The sequence below is a fragment of the Zophobas morio genome, unplaced genomic scaffold (assembly GCF_036711695.1).
Source record: "Zophobas morio isolate AGI-343-1 ecotype UQ-CSIRO unplaced genomic scaffold, CSIRO_AGI_Zmor_V1 ptg000031l, whole genome shotgun sequence".
In the NCBI taxonomy this organism is placed as follows: Eukaryota; Metazoa; Arthropoda; class Insecta; order Coleoptera; family Tenebrionidae; genus Zophobas; species Zophobas morio.
In genome coordinates this window covers 6,530,755-6,550,274 of record NW_026972136.1, presented here as the reverse complement: position 1 = coordinate 6,550,274, position 19,520 = coordinate 6,530,755, and the positions used below count along the sequence as shown (strand labels likewise).

General features: G+C 30.6%; 1 protein-coding gene across 2 annotated transcripts; it reads left to right on the top strand.

The window, feature by feature from the left end:
* The first annotated feature begins 5,157 nt into the window (after positions 1–5,157).
* Positions 5,158–14,808, top strand: LOC135139279 (solute carrier family 53 member 1). 2 transcript variants are annotated; one of them, XM_064069460.1, is made up of 8 exons: positions 5,158–5,325; positions 5,507–5,684; positions 12,319–12,711; positions 12,761–13,022; positions 13,070–13,440; positions 13,495–13,645; positions 13,698–14,062; positions 14,114–14,808. In XM_064069460.1, the coding sequence occupies exons 2-8, from the start codon at positions 5,616–5,618 to the stop codon at positions 14,510–14,512; spliced, it is 2,010 nt and encodes a 669-aa protein (XP_063925530.1). In that variant the 5' UTR covers positions 5,158–5,325; positions 5,507–5,615; the 3' UTR covers positions 14,513–14,808. The 2 variants fall into 2 exon arrangements, with proteins under 2 accessions (XP_063925530.1, XP_063925529.1); XM_064069459.1 differs by having other exon boundaries at positions 5,158–5,450.
* The last annotated feature ends 4,712 nt before the right edge of the window (positions 14,809–19,520 follow it).

Genomic DNA, 19,520 nt, shown 5'->3' with positions numbered 1-19,520 from the left:
TAAAATATCGAAAAGTTGAAAAACTGAAATATAAAACATTCGAAAAATTGAAAAATCTAATGTTTAAACAATGACAAACCGAAAATCCAAAAAATAAAAAATCGAAAAATCGAAATATTGAAAAATCCCAAAACTGAAAGAAATATCCAAAAATTGAGAAATTAGAAAATTGGAAAATTGAGAAATTTAAAACCAAAAAAGCAAAGTCGAAAATCGAAGAATTCAAGAACTGAAAAATCAAAACTGAGAAGTCCAGAAATGGGAAAATCAAAATAGATTATTTAAGAAATCAAAAACTGAAAATTTAGCAACGTTAAAATTTGAAAAATTGAACAACAGAAATACTGAAGAACTGAAAAATCAAAAAATCAAAAAATCTAGAAATCCAAACATCAAAAAATAAAAATTCGAAAATTTTAAATTTTAAAAATCAAAAATTGAAAACTGACAAAATGTGAAATCGAAACTCTAGAGTTTAAAAAATTGAAAAATTGAAAAGTCGGATAACTGAAAAATCAAAACATCGAAAAATTGAAAAGCCGAAAAGTAAAAAATCGAAAAACCCAGAAATCCAAAAATCGAAACATCGAAAAATCCAAAAACTGGGACATCGAGAAATCGAAAAATTTTAGGATCGAGAAATCCAGGAGTCGAAAGGCAAGAGGAAAAGTTAAAAATTGAAAAATTGATAAATCAAGAAATTGAACAATCAAAACATCGAAACATCTGAATTCGAGAAATCAAAAAATTGAATATAGAAGAACTGAAAACTTGAGAAATCCAAAAATCTACAATTTTAAAAATCGAAAAATTGAAAAATCTATTTAAAAAATGAAAAACTGAAAACCCAAAAAATACAAAATCGATAAATCGAAAAATCCAGAAGTCGAAATGTCGAAGAATCGAGATATTGAAAAATTCCAAAACTGAAACAAAATCCAAAAATTGAGAAATTAAAAAATTGGAAAATTGAGAAATCGAAAAACCAAAAAAGCAAAGTCAAAAAATCAAAAAAATCGAAAAACTGAAGAACTGAAAAATCGAAAAATTGAAGAACTGAAAAAAAGAAAATTTAAGAAGCCTAGAAATGGGAAAATCAAAAATAGATTAATTGAGAAATCGAAAAACTGAAAATTTAGCAACGTCAAAATTTGAAAAATTGAAATACTGAAGAACTGAAAATTCAAAAAATCAAAAAATAAAAATTTTAAATTTTAATAATTAAAAATTGAAAAATCGACAAAAAGTGAAATCGAAACTCGAGAATTTAAAAAATTGGAAAATTGAAAAATCGAATAACTGAAAAATCGAAACATCAAAAAAATGAAAAACCCAAAAGTAACAAATCGAAAAACCGAGACATCCAAAAAACGAAACAGACAAATAATAAAACTGGTACATCGAGAAATAAAAAAATCAGAGGATCGAAAAATCGAGGAGTCGAAAGGCGAGAAGAAAATTTAAAAATTGAAAAATTGATAAATCAAGAAATTAAACAATCAAAACATCTAAATATTTGAATTCGAGAAATCAAAAAATTGAAACATCGAAAAATTAAAAAAAATAAAGATTGGAAAGTCGAAAATTTAAGATACGAAAAATTAAAAAATTGAAAACTCGAGAAATCGAAAAAAACCTGAAAAATCTAATGTTTGTTTAAACATTAGTAGATTTTTCAGTTTTGCATTGTTTAATTTAATCGAAGAATTGAAGAACTGAAAAATCGAAACTTTGAGAAGTCGAGAAATGGGAAAATCAAAAATAGATTAATGAAGAAATCGAAAACTGAAAATTTAGCAACGTCAAAATTTGAAAAATTGAAAAATGGGAAAACTGAATAACTGAAAAATCAAAAAATCGAAAATCTAAAAATCAAAAATTTAGAACATTGAACAATTAAAATATCGAAAAATCGAGAAATCCAAACATCAGTAAATAAAAAATCAAAAATTCGAAATTCTAAAATTTAAAAATCCAAAAACTGAAAAATCGACGACAAATCGAGAAATCGAAACCTCAGAATTTAAAAAAATTCAAAACTTGAAAAATCGGATGACTGAAAAATCGAGACATTGAAAAAAATTTAAATTGAAAACTGAAAAGCCCAAAAGTAAAAAATCGAAAAACCGGGAAATTCAAAAATCGAAACATCGAAAAATTCAAAAACTGAGACATCGAGAAATCGAAAAATCAAAAATCCAAACATCGAAGCATCTCAATTAGATATATCGAGAAATCAAAAAATTGAAAAACCGAAAATTTAAAAATTCGGAAAATTAAAAAACTGAAATATAGAAGAACTGAAAACTGAAATTGAAAAACCTAGAATTTTAAAAACTGAAAAATTAAAACATGGAAAAGTAGAAAAATTGAAAAATCTAAAGTTTAACGAAAAATTGAAAAGCCAAAAAGTAAAAAGTAAGTGGAATAGCCTATGGCTAGACTTCGCCTTTTATTTAATAAAGTCCTGTTATTATTATTATTATTATAAAAAATTGAGAAATCAAAAAATCCAGGAATCCAAAAACCGAAATCTTGAAAAATCTCAAAACTGAAAGGAATATCCAAAAAATTGAGAAATTAAAAAATTGGAAAATTGGGAAACCGAAAAATTAAAAAAGCAAAGTCGAAAAATCGTAAGCTTAAAAAATCGAAAAATTGAAAAATCAAAAACCTGAAAAATCGAAAATTTTAACAATTTAAGAAGTAAAAAACCGAAACTTTAGGAAGTCGAGAACAGAGAAAATAAAAGAAAGATTACTCCAGAAATCGGAAAATGAAAATTTTGAAAAGCCCAAAATTAAAAAATCGAAAAACCGAGAAATTCAAAAATCGAAAAATTCAAACATTGAGACATCGGGAAATCGAAAAATTATAGGATCGAGAAATCCCAGAGTCGAAAGGCGGAGAAGAAAAGTTGAAAATTGAAAAATTGATAAATCAAGAAATTGAACAATCAAAACATCGAAATATCTGAATTCGAGAACTCAAAAAATTGAAAAATCGAAAAATTAAAAAAAAAGAAAAATTGGAAAATCAAAAATTTAAAAAACGAAAAATAAAAAAATTGAAATATAGAAAATCTAAAAACTCGAGAAATCGAAAAATCTAGAATATTAAAAATCGAAAAATTAAAATATCGAAAAGTTGAAAAATTCAGAAATCGAAACATAAAACATTCGAAACATTGAAAAATCTAATGTTTAAAAAATGAAAAACTGAAAATCCAAAAAATAAAATATTGAAAAATCGAAAAGTCGAGGAATCGAAATATTGAAAAATCCCTAAACTGAAAGAAATATCCAAAAATTAAAGAATTAAAAAATTGGGAAATTGAGAAACCGAAAAACCAAAAAAGCAAAGTCAAAAAATCGAAGAATTGAAGAACTGAAAAATCGAAACTTTGAGAAGTCGAGAAATGGGAAAATCAAAAATAGATTAATTGAGAAAGAAAAGCCCAAAAGTAAAAAATCGAAAAACCGAGAAACCCAAAAATCGAAACATCGAAAAATTCAAAAGCTGAGACCTTGAGAAATCGAAAAATTAGAGGATCCAGAAATCCAGGAGTCGAAAAGCGAGTAGAAAACTTAAAAATCAAAACATCGAAATATCTGAATTAGAGAAATCAAAAAAATGAAAAATTTTAAAAAAGAAAAATTATAAAATCGAAAATTTAAAAAACGGAAAATTAAAAAATTGAAATATAGAAGAACTGAAAACTCGAGAAATCGAAAAATCTAGAATTTAAAAAATCGAAAAATTAAAATATCGAAAAGTTGAAAAATTGAAAAATCGAAGTAATAAAATACATAGTCGAAAAATTGAAAAATCTAAAGTTTAACAAAAATTGAAAAGCCAAAAAGTAAAAAATTGAGAAATCAAAAAATGGAGTCAAAAACCGCAATCTCAATATTGAAAGAAATATTCAAAAAATTGAGAAATTAAAAAATTGGAAAATTGAGAAACCGAAAAACTAAAAAAGCAAAGTCGAAAAATCATAAGCCTAAAAAACCAAGAAATTGAAAAATCAAAAACCTGAAAAATCGAAAAATTGAACATTTGAAGAAGTGAAATCGGAAAACTGAAAATTTAGAAACGTCAAAATTTGAAAAATTGAAAAATCCAAATTTTAGAAATCGTAAAATTGAAGAGGACACAAATTGAGAAATATATTATTGAACAATCAGAACACTGAAAAATCGAAAAATAAAAAAAAAAACGAGAAATTGAAAATTTGAAGAATGGAAAAATTGAAAAGTCTACTTTTTAACATTTAAATAACATTTATTCGACAAAATTGTAAGATGACATCATCAACTGCTTGGGGACATGAACGGATATATTTTGACTAACGATTTAACATGCTGCCAGTAACCATAAATTTGAAAATGTTGTCGATTTTTTTTCCAAAAATCTTGACGTCACGGATTCATAAACCGTAAATGGAGGACATAATATTTAAATTACATCTACTATTTTCATTACATTGTTGGTGATAAATATTGATGAGCGTTTTACCATTTAATAATACAATTTGAAATGTAAATTGTATCATTCGGATCGCTTAGAGTCGATATTGGCTTGAGTGCGCTATGGTCTGTAGATCAAACAAGTTCGTAGGCGACGAACAGACAAATCATTTTGTCAATGAATCAGTTTGTCCAACGTGAAGAAAAATTTCAAGGCTCCCTTTTGTCTAAAAACACCTTGAACGGTTGATAAAGGAAACCATTTTCTCACAGTGCATACTAATGGCAGCCGTACACATAGATGTATAGTTGGTTGCCTATATAATAAAATTAAGGGAAAAAAATTCCTTTATCTCATTTAACACATTTATCAGTATGCTGCTAAATAACACTTTTGACCTGCTGCAAGCTGGTGACATCACAAAGTTTTATAAATATCTATTTACCACTTACTAAATATTTAATGAGAATTTTTCTTTGTACACGGCAGTTAACTGCACATAATTTATAATTTTATAGCATCGTAAAGTGTGTAGTTATTCGCAAATATTTAAACTGAATAGTGCACCCATAATTTAGCACGGAAATAAAGTAGAAATAAACATTCTCCTACACCTATAAACCTCTTGAACTAATTGTCTCGGTACTTAAACTTCCTATAACAAATTTAACAATTCGGATAAACAACCATTTCACGCGCAAATCTCCCATAAACCCGTGGAATCATTTTTTATTTATGGAACAGAATTGTCGTGTAAACATTACTCACGATCATAATTCATAAATGTGAGGTTATGTGCGTTTTCACATTCAAGCCAGTCTCGGTCATTCGATTAATTCCACTAAGTTTCCGCATGTAAGACTAACGATATGATAACGATAATTTTAATTGATACTTATTGTCTAATGCAAAATCTCTTATCTGTTCATGTTCAAGTATGTGTATAATGTGTATACAATCGGAGCAAGATGAAAGAATCTGTGTGCTTATTAGACCTAATTGTGATAAATAAATACGAATAACTGTTTACTTTTAGCATTGAATTTAATGAAAAGTTCACGATAAATAATGATAAAAGCAACTGTAACCAGTAATTAACCAGTCAGTTCGGTAGTGCTCGTCCCCGGATTATTTAGGCTCCAAATATGAAATTCGCAGAACATTTATCAGCGCACATCACCCCAGAATGGAGGAAACAGTACATAAACTACGAGGTAAGGACAAAAGTGTTTATTTTTTGCACAAAGGGATCACAAAAACCGTGACGAACGCTGACTAGTCACTCTTATGCAAAAATTGCGCAATGCGCCGCAGACCTTGACTTTAATTCGAAATCATGTGTCTATAGTACGTTTCGAAACTAGATACAACGCCTACGTTGATCTGTCCTTAAAATTGATCGATTAGAAGTGCGAATTGATTGAGGTTAGGGATGGGTCGCCCTCTGGGGAAGACGCGTCGAATTAAGTTAAAAGCGCGATGTTTAAATTATAGTAATAATTACCAACAATGTTTTTGTTCAAAGTGGTGCGTAAATGTCGATTTTTTTGGAAAATTTTTGTTTGTCAGCAACACGACGTGAAAATTACTGTTGACACATGATGAATGGGTTTAAACTACAGCACTTCAGTTTTAGAGTGTGAAACTTAAACGGTAGTAACAATGATAATTAAGAAGATAATTAAAGTGTTGTTTTGAACCTATTATGGGATAAACAGTTTTTGTCTCATTTAAATTTACATGCATTCAAAATGATTCAACGTTGTCAAATTTCGTTCGAAGGTGTAGTACAAGTTATTATGTTAGTTTTCTTGATAAATATGATTAGCGAGAATAGATAAAGCTATAATTTACTATACATGATACAGGTCTCTAGTTGATTATCGAAGCATTTCAAGTTGATGGCATATTAAAATCCGTGGAAGAAAGCGTCGAAGATGTTCTAGAAATAAAAATGACAATCGTTTCGCAACAGTTTAAATTACGTATCTATTTTCTTCTCTAGAATGTTAAGTATGTATTTTTTAACTGTATTTGTTACATGGTATTTTTTTTTAAATGAGAGCATTTTTGTACCAAATGAGGGCAGTTTTTAATGCGTGATTATGAATTTGTTTGCGACAGTATTATCACAGGCCACATAAGCATTTAATGATCAAGCACTAAATAAAAAGCTACTTACTGGAATTTGGTTTTTGCCTCTCACGTATGTCTTGCTGTACATATACAGGGTTTTCATAAATGTGTCCTACATCTAGTGACCTATGACATTTGCATGTGAAAGAAGCGGAACAAATCACTGCCCACTTAGATGAATCATTTATGAAAATCCTGTACCTATATATTTTTACTTCCCCAGTGTAAGCTAAGGAAGTATTGTAATCGACTCCATCGGGCGACCGGCTATTTTTATATTTTCTCGACGTTTCACGACCTCAGAGAACGAAAAAATACGCCTCCCGTTTTCGTCCGTCTGTCTGTATATCTCTCTCTGTGTGTCCGCCGTCGGTGTGAATTATTATTAGACATATAATATCCGAAATTACTGGACCGTATGTATGCTAGGAATATCATGTTGATGGTAAAACGCAAACCAAAATTTGTTTTTTATCATCATCACCAAGAATGAAATGACGTCATTTCCAAATTTTACAATAGTAAATGTTATTTAAATGTTATAAAATAACGTACTCCTCCAATAGGCATCCAAATTTTTGGAAAAAAAAAAACTGAATATTATATAATATTTTACAATTTAACGTAGAAATTGCAAAATTAATTTTTGAAATCGTGCAAACCTTTTAAGGTTATTGGAAACATGGGAATCGTTAATCAAAATCTATTCGTTCTCGCCCAGGAATTGATGACGTCATCTGGCAATTTTGTGGAATAAACGTTATTTAAATGTTAAAAAGTAACATTCCTGGACTTGTAAAATAAGTCCGATATTTGTTCTAGACATAGAGATTTTTGAAAGAAAAATTGTAGAAGAATGTTTTGATTTCGTCATTTTTAGAATTTTCGTTTTTTCGATTTCAGTTTCAGACTTTCAACTTTCGATTCTCAATTTTTCGATATTTCAGTTCTGGAATTTTTCGACGTTTATAAATTTTCGATTTTTCGATTTTTTATTTTTGGGTTTCCCAATTCTTCGTTGTTTTAAATTTTAGATTTACCGATTTTTCAATTTTTTGATGTCTAAAATTTTAGTTTTTTCTTATTTTTTGATATTTAAAATTCTTGGTTTTTCAATTTTTTAATTTCGATGTTTCAACTTTTCGATTTCGCGGTTTTCCGAATTTTCAACTTTTCAGTTGTTTTATTTGCCATTTTTCAATTTTTCGATGTTTTGGGTTTTTGATTTTTCAATTTTTCAAATTTTTAAATTTTTGATTTTTGGATTTATACGATTTCTCGATTTTTCCATTTTTCAGTTCCTCAAATTTTAGATGTTTCAGTATTTTTCAATACACATTTTGATTCTTCCTTCGATTTCACGATTTCTCAATTTTTAGATTTTTCAGTTCGGGGATTTTTAATTTTTCGATTTTTAAATTGTCGATTTTCAATTTTCGACGTTTCTAAATTTTCGATTTTGCGATTTCTCAATTGATTGATTTTTAAAGTTCTCAATTTCTCGATTTTTAGTTTTTTCAGTTCTTCAATTTTTCGATGTTCCAGGATTTTGATTTTCCAATTTTTCGAGCATTTAAATTTTTGATTTTTCGATTTATACAATTTCTGGATTTTTCTATTTTCCGGTTTCTCAATTTTTTGTTGTTTTAAATTTTAGATTTACCGATTTTTGCAATTTTGTTGATTTTTCAATTTTCAAATTTTTCGATTTTTCAGTTTTTCTGATTTTTGAATTTTTTTATTTCCCGATTTATCGAAATTTCGTTGTTCCGACTTTTCGATTTCGCGGTTTTTCGAGTTTTCGCGTTTAGATTTTCGATTTTTTAATTGTCCAATTTTTCGATGTTTTAGGTTTTTATTTTTTAATTTTTCGATGTTTCAGTATTTTTCAATACAGATTCGATTTTTTCTTCGATTTCCCGATTTCTCAATTTTTAGATTTTTAAATTGTTTGATGTTTAAATTTTTTGATTTTTTAAATGTTCGGTTTTTTTGATTTTTCAATTTTTCAGTTTTTTTGAATTTTCGATTTTTCAATTTCCCGATTTATCGAAATTTCGACTTCGCGGTTGTCCGTGTTTTCGACTTCTCGGCTTGCAATTTTTGTATTTTCATATTTCTTGATGTTTCGATTTTTCAGTTGTTTTATTTCCCATTTTTCGATATTTCAGTTGAACTTCTCAATTTTTCAATTTTCGGCATTTCTAAATTTGAATTTTTCCATTCTCCAATTTTTCAGTGTTTTACGTTTTTGGTTTTTCAAATTTCCCAGTTTTTAAATTTTTGATTTTTCGATTTCTCCATTTTTCAATTTTAGTGTTTTCAATTTTTTGATGTTTAAAATTTTAGTTTTTTTCAAATGTCTTGATGTTTAAAATCTTTGATTCTTCAATTTTTAAATTTTTAGATTTTTCCGTTGTTTCATTTCCCATTTTTCGACATTTCTGTTTAGATTGTTTCCATTTTTGATTTTAAATTTTTCGATTTTTCAGTTTTCGGCATTTTTAAATCTTCAATGTTAAAATTCTTCAATTTTTCGATGTTTTGGGTTTTTGATTTTTCAATTTTTCGAATTGTTAAATTTTTGGTTTTTTAATTTTTCAGTTTCTCAATTTTTCGATGTTTCAGCCTTTTTCTGCAGTACACATTGCGATTCTTTCTTCGATATTCCGATTTCTCAATTTTTAGATTTTTCAGGTTTCAGTTTTTTTCTTCTTTTCGATTTTTCAATTTTCGGCGTTTCTAAATTTTCGATTTTTCGATTTCTCCATTAATCGATTCTTATGTCCGTTTGCACCAACGCATTGCAACTATACTTAAAATTTAAGCAATACTTAAAAACAGAAAACCGTTGCACCAACATGAAACCGCTTCTTAGGGTGTTCTAAGAGGGGCTTATTTTAAGCCGGCAGGTAGTGACGGCTTAAATTCTAAAGTTCTTCTTAACAACAAGAAATGAAAGAGCGCATGCTCGGTCGCTGTTGCCAATCATGTTGCACTTTGCATGTTACGATCATGCGTTGAAGATACCTCAGTTGCTAGTGTTGCCAATAGAAGTCCGCATTCCATTAAACTCACCAACTAAGCATTGCTTTATTAAGTCACGGATAAGCAACGATGGTGCAATAGACAAACAGTTTAAGTCCCACTTAAAATTAAACACTTCTTAGTTAAGCAAAGCTTACGTCAAGCTTCGTGCAAACGGGCATTAGAGTTCTTAATTTCTCGATTTAGATTTTTCAGTTTTTCAATTCTCCAATTTTTCGATCTTGCAGGTTTTTGATTTTTCAATTTTTCGAGCCGTTAAATTTTTGATTTTTTGATTTATAGGAATTTCGAATTTTCTATTTTTCGGTTCCCCAGTTTTTCGTACTAAATTTTAGAATTACCAATTTTTCAGTTTTTTGATTAAAATTTTTGATTTTCCGATTTTAAAGTTTTTTGATTTTTCAGTTTTTTAATTTCCCGATTTATCGAAATTGCGATGTTTCGATTTTTCAATTTCGCGATGTTTCCAGTTTTCGACTTTTGGCTTATCGATTTTTCGATTTTCCAATTTGTCCATGTTTTGATTTTTGGCTTTTTCGTTTCAGTTTGAGGATTTGTTCAATTTTTCAATTTTAAATTTTTCGATTTTTATATTTTCGGCATTTCTAAATTCTCAACTTTTCAATTCTCCAATTTTTCGATGTTTCTTTTTTCAGTTTTTTTATTTCTCAATTTTTCAACATTTCATTTTTAGGATTTTTTCGATTTTTAAATTTACAATTTTTCGATTTCTCGTTTTTTTTTGGGTTTTCAGTTTTTCGATTTTACGATTTTTTTATGTTTCCATTTTCCGATTTTTAAATGTTCTAATAATTTAGTTTTTCAGTTTTTGGCATTTTCGATTTCCCAGCATGCTGGTTTTTCGATTTTTAAAATTTCACAACATTTCAATCTTGGGAATTTTTCAATTTTTCGATTTTTCGGAAATTTTATATTTCGATTTTTTAAATTCTAGATATTTCAATTCTTTGTTGCTTAGATTGCTCGATTTTTCTATTTTTCCAATTTCAATTTTTCGGTTTTTCTATGCAAAATACGACCAATTTTTGAATAATTTTCAACGAAATTTTCGAAATTTCACTTAGTGCATTTTCTTGTAGATTTCGGGCCGTAGAAGTCACTCCCGCTTCCTTTTCTTGGATAACTCCAATGGTTTTTCCAGAGTCGTCCTTTTAAAAGTTCAAATCTATGCAAAATACGACCAATTTTCGACTAATTTTCAACGAAATTTTCGAAATTTCACTAAATACATTTTCTTGTAGATTTCGAGACGCAGCATTCACTCCCGCTTTTATTTCCTCGATAAGTCCAATGGTTTTTCCAGAATCGTCCTTTGAACACTAGAAATCTATGCAAAATACGACCAATTTTCGACCAATTTTCAACGAAATTTTCGAAATTTCACTAAACACATTTTCTTGTAGATTTCGGGCCGTAAAGTCACTCCCGCTTTCATTTCTTCGATAACTCCAATGGTGTTTCCAGAATCGTCCTTTGAACAGTAGAAACTTATGCAAAATACGACCAATTTTCGACCCATTTTCAACGAAATTTTCGAAATTTCACTAAATAAATTTTCTTGTAGATTTCGGGCCGCAGAAGTCATATCCGCTTTCATTTCTGCGATAACTCCAATGGTTCTTCCAGAATCGTCATTTGAAATATATAAAAATATGCAAAATTCGCCCAATTTTCGACCATTTTTCAACAAAATTTTCGAAATTTCACTAAATACATCTTTTTGTAGATTTCGGGCCGCAGAAGTCGCTCCCGCTTTTAAGTATTTCTTCGATAACTCCAATGGTTTTTCCAGAATCGTTGTTTGCACAATATAAATCTATACAAAATACGACCAATTTTCAACATTTCAATTTTGGGAATTTTTCAATTCCTGGATTTTTCGATTTTTCGGTATCTTAATACATCGATTTTTTAAATTCTAGATATTTCAATTTTTCTTGCTTAGATTACTCGATTTTTCTATTTTTCCGATTTCAATTTTTCGGTTTTTCAATTTGCGAATTTTAAAAATTTTTAATGTCTCGATTTGTCGACATTTTGATATTTCAATTTTTCAATTGTTCGATTTCTGGATGTCTCCATTTAATCAGTTTTGTGCTTTAAATATATTTCATCTTGTCCGCACTAGTACGAACCGCTTTTTTCAAAGAGGCGCGATTTTTTGAGCTGTTCGACAGAACTTCCCTCGCCCCTGAAATTCGACCAATTTTTCATCATCAGGTATCATATTCAAAGATTGTGCTGAAATTTCAATATTCCTAAACATTTGATTATTAAATTATTTGTTTGCAAGAGTGGTTATCATCACAGGCCACATGAGCATAGTATGATCATTAATCAAACACTTGTTAATAAAATGAAACGAAGGTACTTATAGTTGCTTGGTATCAAAGTTCCTAGATTACTAATATATTATTATTAGAACAGGGATTTTATGTATGTTTCGTATAATTAACGATCTGTAAAATTTACAACGGTTGCAATTTTAACGTTCATTACATTATCAAATATCAACTGTCAATAATTTTTGAAATAGAATTCAATTTAAATTAATTAATTTTCTTCGCCCGACTCACACAGCCCCAAAACCACAAATTGAGGTTAAAACTCCCCACTAACCCGCGCCAAATTCGAATTTTGCAGGAAATGAAGGCCATGCTCTACATGGCGGTGGAAGAGGCCCCATCCGCCGAAAGCGTAGAACCCGAAGTCCTCACTCGCCACTTCGCCAACTTCGACGAGCAGTTTTTCCACTACTGTGACAAAGAACTGAAGAAAATCAACACTTTCTACTCGGAAAAGTTCGCCGAAGCCACGCGAAAATTCGCAAACTTGAACAGCGAACTGAAAGCATCTTTGGACACCATCAGACAAGGAAAACGGAGAGAACCCGAAACGAAAAGACACATTCCTGCGCGAAAATTGCAAGAACTCAAGTTGGCCTTTAGCGAATTCTACTTGAGCTTGATCTTGTTGCAAAACTACCAAACGCTTAACTTTACAGGGTTTAGGAAGATACTCAAAAAGCACGATAAGGTTTGTTTTTACTTAGGTGAACTAGATTTTTATTTATTGTTTTGTGTAGTTGTTGTCTACTGACGTTGGAGCAAAATGGCGCCAAGACAACGTCGAAACGTCGCACTTCTACACCAACAAAGACATCGACAAAATTATCGCGGACACAGAAAACGCTGTGACCAATGAACTGGAAGGTGGCGACAGACAGAAGGCTATGAAGAGGCTAAGAGTGCCCCCTCTCGGCGAACAACAATCACCATGGACGACTTTCAAAGTCGGTCTTTTCTCAGGGTCGTTTATAGTCTTATTAATCGCAGTGGTGCTATCCGGTATGTCCCCCCTTGGTTGTTAAAGTCGCGTTAACTCACTATTTCAGCAATCTTCCACGATGGCGCCACCGAAAACCTCAAAATCGCCTTCAGGTTATACAGAGGACCGCTTCTAATAATCGAATTTTTGTTCCTAATAGGGGTGAATGTGTACGGGTGGAGATCATCCGGAGTCAACCACGTACTTATTTTTGAACTGGATCCAAGAAATCACTTATCCGAGCAACACCTAATAGAACTAGCGGCCATTCTTGGTGTTGTTTGGACGTTAAGTTTGCTCAGTTTTCTTTATAGTATGAGTCTTAGTATACCACCGTATGTGAATCCTCTAGCCTTGACTGTCATTATGGTTTTGTTTGTGATAAACCCTCTCAAGGTATTTAGGCACGACGCGAGATTTTGGTTCCTGAGGATTTGTGTAAGTAAGACTTGACGCTAAACACACACACACACAAAAAAAACAAAATTGTAGGGTCGCATGTTTGGTGCCCCTTTTTTCCGAGTCGGCTTTGCCGATTTCTGGCTGGCCGATCAATTGAACAGTCTTGCCAACGCACTTTTAGACTTCCAGTTTTTAATTTGTTTCTATTATTCTCATGGAGATGACTGGTCGGAAGCAGGAGGTACAATTTTTCACTCACTTGTAAGGAAATTCGTCCTTATGTAATTTTATAGATACTACAGAGTGTATGGAAAGGAACTTTATCATAAGGCCTATAATCAACTGCATTCCAGCGTGGATACGTTTCGCTCAGTGCCTACGTCGTTACTACGACACCAAAGAAGCTTTCCCTCACTTAGTGAACGCCGGAAAATACTCAACAACTTTTTTTGTGGTGGTGTTTTCAACCCTGCGGTCGTACTACAAAAGTAGCTACGAAGACCAAACCGAAAATCCCTACCTCTTCCTGTTTATAATTGCCTCTATAATCAGTTCCTGTTACGCCTACACTTGGGACATCAAAATGGATTGGGGCCTTTTCGACAAAGCGGCTGGAGAAAATAAGTTCTTGCGCGAAGAAATCGTTTACTCGTCTCCGGTTTGTACACATTTTTCTTTATGTTTTTTTTTTTTAAATAATGTTTTCCAGTCGTTCTACTACTTTGCTATAATCGAAGACTTCGTCCTCCGTTTCGTCTGGGCTTTATCTCTGTATTTGACCGAAAGTGGCCTTGTCAGTGGAGACCTAATGACTTCCATTTTGTCGCCTCTAGAAGTCTTCCGACGATTCGTTTGGAATTTCTTCCGTCTGGAGAACGAACACTTGAATAACTGCGGTAAATTCAGAGCCGTCCGCGACATTTCCGTGGCCCCCATTGACTCGTCCGACCAGTTGCAAATAATCCGCATGATGGACGAAGACGACGGCGTGTTTAACAGAGGCAAGAATAAGAAGGCTGGGAAGAAGAAGGAGGAGAAGAAGCCGCTGCTTTTGGAAGAGTCCATCGCTAATTTTAAGTCGATTCCGTTGTCTACGATGCAGGTCTAGGACGGGTAACAGACGAGTGACGGTTACTCAATGTACTTATGGCTTTCGTGAAAATGGAAGCAGTATTACCTACAGAAAGCATTCCTATGTGATCTTTTATATATCGTTTTAACTTAATTTTATATCAGCTTTCAATGTGTTGGCGAATTGTGACTTATGGAGATGTTTACGAAATTGAACGGTACTTAGAGATAAGTTTGAAATTTTATCAGGAGGAGGAGATAAAGTGCGATGCCTTATGTAGTGAGTGATAATTATGTAGCGTAAAGTATTTTAAATAAATTTTATTTTCTCCATGAGGAGTCATAATTTCACCAGAAACACCAACCGCACAGGTTATATCATTGCCAACTGCAACTCAAAACGTTTTTAATCAATTGTTCCATAGTTTTGTTTTTCGACCCACATTTTTCGAATGAAAAGTAGAACTGTAGAGTTTTATTAACTTATTACTGCAAATTTCTCGGATTCGCCCACCAGACAGTAAAAATGCACAAAAAGTATGATGGGTTACATAACACATTATATTTCACTTTGTGGTGGCACCACTGACTTCAAGTAACCAATGAAAATGCACTAATCTGGGGGCATCTCCAGAGAACATAGAGAAGCGTCATAAGTTGAGGACTCCTCGACTTATGTTGGCAAGAGTGTTTGTTTCTAACTAGGAATAAAGTTAACTAGACAAAATGTCATAATATTTTTAACGACGCGGTTTACTTTCGACAAATTGACACTAGATTTACCAGAATATTACAAGCTGCTTATGTTTGTTACTATCCGTCGGTATGAGTTCGCAGTAAAGAAATACGCAGTGGACTTAAATTAGCGTATATATTAAGACAGTAACAAAACAAGTGTTCTTTAGAAGTTATTCCTACGAACTAAAATCACATATGTCTCGAGTGGCCAGATTGCCCCTCGAGGGTTGAGGGCGGTACGACCCGAGGCGAAAGCCGATATCGGTCGAGTCTGCATGAAACGAAACAGCTTACTGTTTCCTTCACTTTAATTCAGATCACACGAATTACAGTTCGTCGTCTGAGAACTTGTTTGATCTACAGACCAGAGCGCACTCAGGCCAATGTCGACTCTAAGCTTTCGGAAACGATTTGATTTATAAGCCATGATCCGTGATCTGATACACATCCTAACGGGTTTCGACCATAATTTCTTGCTGTTTCAACTTTCGAATTCTCAGTTTTTCGAAATTTTAGTTTCGTTTTTCAATTTTTCAATTTTTTCAGGTTTCAATTTTTCAACTTCACTTTTTTGATTTTTCGATTTTTCAATTTTTCAATTTTTTAATTTCTCAGTTTTTGGACTTTTCAGTTTTGGGATTTTTTAGTTTACTTGTTATTCAATTTTTCGATCTTACGATTTTGCATGTTTTTGATTTTTCAATTTTTCGATATTTTTAAGGTTTCGATATTTCGACTTCACTTTTTTGCTTCTCAATTTTTCGATTCTTTAAATTCTCAGTTTTGGGCTTTTCAATATTTCTGTTCTTCGACTTTTCCAATTTTGACTTCTGGATTTTTCGATGTGTAGACTTTTTACTTTTTCGATTTTTAAAATTTAGATTTCTCAATTTTTTGGTATTTTAATTTTTCAATATTTAAAATTTTTGATTTTTCGATTACTCGATTTTTCATTTCATCTCTTCCATATTTCAATTTTTCTAATGTTTCGATTTCTTAATCCTTCGATTTTTGAAAAACGGTTGCTGGTATCAAAAAACCGAAGCCAGATTTGAGTTCTAGAGCTCAAAATCTACAAGAAAATGTATTTAGTTGAGTTTCGATAATGTCACAATTGTTGCGAAATTTGAAGAAGGGGGGACCACTAAAAAATTTTAATTTTAAAAAGTTGTCTAAAAATTATGAAAAATTCAGGGACGTGGATCTCGGCACGCTGATTCCAAAAATATAGCATGTTGATAGTCACTAAGCAACATTTACGAAAAAATTGCTGCGAAATGGGAATTTTTGAAAATTTCCAAAATTTTGAAATTTCAACGGTCGATTCTGGAAAAACGTTTGCAGGTATCAAAAAACCGAAGCCGGATTTGAGTTCTTGAGCTCGAAATCTACAAGAAAATGTATTTAGTTGAGTTTCGATAATGTCACAATTATTGCGAAATTTGAAGAAGGGGGACCACTAAAAAATTTTAATTTTAAAAAAGTTGTCTAAAAATTATGAAAAAATTCAGGAACGTAGATCTCGACACGCTGATTCCAAAAATATAGCATGTTGATGGTCACGAAGCAACATTTTCGAAAAAAACGCTGCGAAATGCGAATTTTTGAAAAATTTAAAAAATTTCGAAATTTCAGCGGTCGATTCTGGAAAAACGTTTGCAGATATCAAAAAACCTAAGCCGGGTTTGAGTTCTAGAGCTCGAAATCTACAAGAAAATATATTTAATTGACTTTCGAAAATGTCAAAATTTTTGCGAAATTTGAGGAAGGGGGGACCACCATCAAAAAATTTCAATTTTAAAAAAGTTGTCTAAAAATTATGAAAAAAATCAGGGACGGAGATCTCGACACGCTGATTCCAAAAATATAGCATGTTGATGGTCACGAAGCAACATTTTCGAAAAAATCACTACGAAATGGGAATGTTTGAAAATTTTAAAAATTTCGAAATTTCAACGGTAGCAGATATCAAAAAACAGAAGCCGGAGTTGAGTTCTAGAGCTCGAAATCTACAAGAAAATGTATTTAGTTGAGTTTCGAAAATGTCACAATTTTTTGATTCTCAATTTTTCGATTCTTTAGATTCTCAGTTTTGGGATTTTTCAGTTTTTCGATTTTTCAATGTTTCTGTTCTTCGACTTTTCCATTTTTGACTTCTGGGTTTTTCGATGTGTCGACTTTTTACTTTTTCGATTTTTAAATTTTAGATTTCTCGATTTTTCATTTCATCTCTTCCATATTTCAATTTTTCAAATGTTTCGATTTCTTAATCTTTTGATTTTAAGACATCCCGGTTTTAGATTTTCTGTTTTTCAATTGGCATTTTGTCAAATTTTCGATTTTCTAATTTTTCAAATTTGATTTTTATAAACTGTAAATTTTTCGATTTTTCAATTAATCGATGTTTTGATTTTCCCATTTCTTGACCTTCGAGTGTTTCGATTTTCCTGTTCTTCAAGTCTTTAATTTTTTGATTTTTCATTTTTTAGTTTTTTGAAGGTCTCGATTTTTGAGTTCACTTTTTGGATTTCTCGCTTGATCAATTTTTCGAATTTTTAGATTCTCAGTTTTTGGATATGTCAGTTGTCGGATTTTCCAGGTTTTCCATTTTTCAGTTTTGGGATTTTTCAATATTTCGGTTCTTCGACTTTTCAATTTTTGGCTTCTGGAGTTTTCGCTGTGTCGATTTTTTTACTTTTTCGATTGTTTAATCTTTCGATTTTTCGACTTCCCGGTTTTAGATTTTCTGTTTTCAATTGTCGTTTTAAATTTTTCGATTTTTCAATGTTTTGATTTCCCGATTTAGTATCCCATTTTTAGTTTTTCTTTCATTTTTCAGTTTTTCGATATTTCAGTTTTGGGATTTTTCAATATTTCGATTCTTCGACTTCCATTTTCGACTCCTGGATTTTTCGATGTCGATTTCTTTACTTTTTCAATTTTTCGATTTTTAAATTTTAGATCTTTTTATTTTTAAAATTTTAGATTTTTCGATTTCTCGATTTTTCATCTTAGTTCTTCGATATTTCAATTTTTTCCAAGTTTTCGAATTTTTCAAACGTTTCGATTTCTTAATCTTTTGATTTTTCGGCTTCCTCGTTTTAGATTTTCTGTTTTTCAATTGTCATTTTGTCAAATTTTCGATTTTTTAATTTTTCAAATTTGACTTTTATAAACTCTCAATTTTTCGATTTTTCAATTAATCGATGTTTTGATTTTCCCATTTCTTTACCTTCGAGTGTTTCGATTTTCCTGTTCTTCAATTCTTTAATTTTTTTATTTTTCAATTTTTCGATTTTTTTATTTTCGACTTCACTATTTTGATTTTTCGATTTTCCAGTTTTTAGATATTACAGTTTTAGGATTTTTCAATATTTCAATTCTTCTGCTTTTCTATTTTTAACTTCTGGATTTTTCGATGTGTCGACTTTTTACTTTTTCAATATTTAAAATTTTTCGATTTCTCGATTTTTCATTTCACCTCTTCCATATTTCAATTTTTCAAATGTTTCGATTTCTTAATCTTTCAATTTTTTACTTCCCGGGTTTAGATTTTCTGTTTTTCAATTGTCGTTTTTTCAATTTATCAATTTTTAAAATTTTATATTTTCTGATTTCTAGATTTTTCATTTAAGTTCTTCGATATTTCAGTTTATCAAGTTTTAGAATTTTTCAAATGCTTTAATTTCTTAATCTATCGATTTATCGACTTCCCGGTTTTAGATTTTCTGTTTTTCACTTGTCGTTTTTTCAAATTTCCGATTTTTCAACTTTCAAATTTGACATTTATAAACTGTCAATTTTTGGATTTTTCAATTAATAGATGTTTTGATTTTCCCATTTCTTGACTTTCAAGGGTTTCGATACTTCTGTTCTTCAATACTTCAATTTTTCGATTTTTCAGGTTTTTGATTTTTCATTTTTTAGTTTTTTTAAAGTTTCTCGTTTGCTCAATTTTTCGACTTTTTAGGTTCTCAGTTTTTGGATATTTCACTTTTCGGATTTTCCAGGTTTTCCATTTTTCAGTTTTTCAATATTTCAGTTTTGGGATTTTTCAATATTTTGACTTTTCGATTTTTGGCTTCTGGAGTTTTCGATGTGTCGATTTTTTTACTTTTTTGATTTTTCAATTTTTCGATTGCTTAATCTTTCGATTTTTCGACTTCCCGGTTTTAGATTTTCTGTTTTCAATTGTCGTTTTAAATTTTTTAATGTTTTGAATTTCCGATTTAGTTTCTCATTTATAGTTTTTCTTTCATTTTTCAGTTTTTCGATATTTCCGTTTTGGGATTTTTCAATATTTCGAT

What these genes read in the sequence shown, in the direction of transcription:
- LOC135139279 (XM_064069460.1), top strand. Translation starts at nt 5,616, where the DNA reads ATGAAATTCGCAGAACATTTATCAGCGCACATCACCCCAGAATGGAGG. An exon ending in AACAGTACATAAACTACGAG is followed by an intron (nt 5,685 to 12,318) that starts GTAAGGACAAAA and finishes CGAATTTTGCAG; the next exon opens with GAAATGAAGGCCATGCTCTA. An exon ending in TACTCAAAAAGCACGATAAG is followed by an intron (nt 12,712 to 12,760) that starts GTTTGTTTTTAC and finishes TGTTTTGTGTAG; the next exon opens with TTGTTGTCTACTGACGTTGG.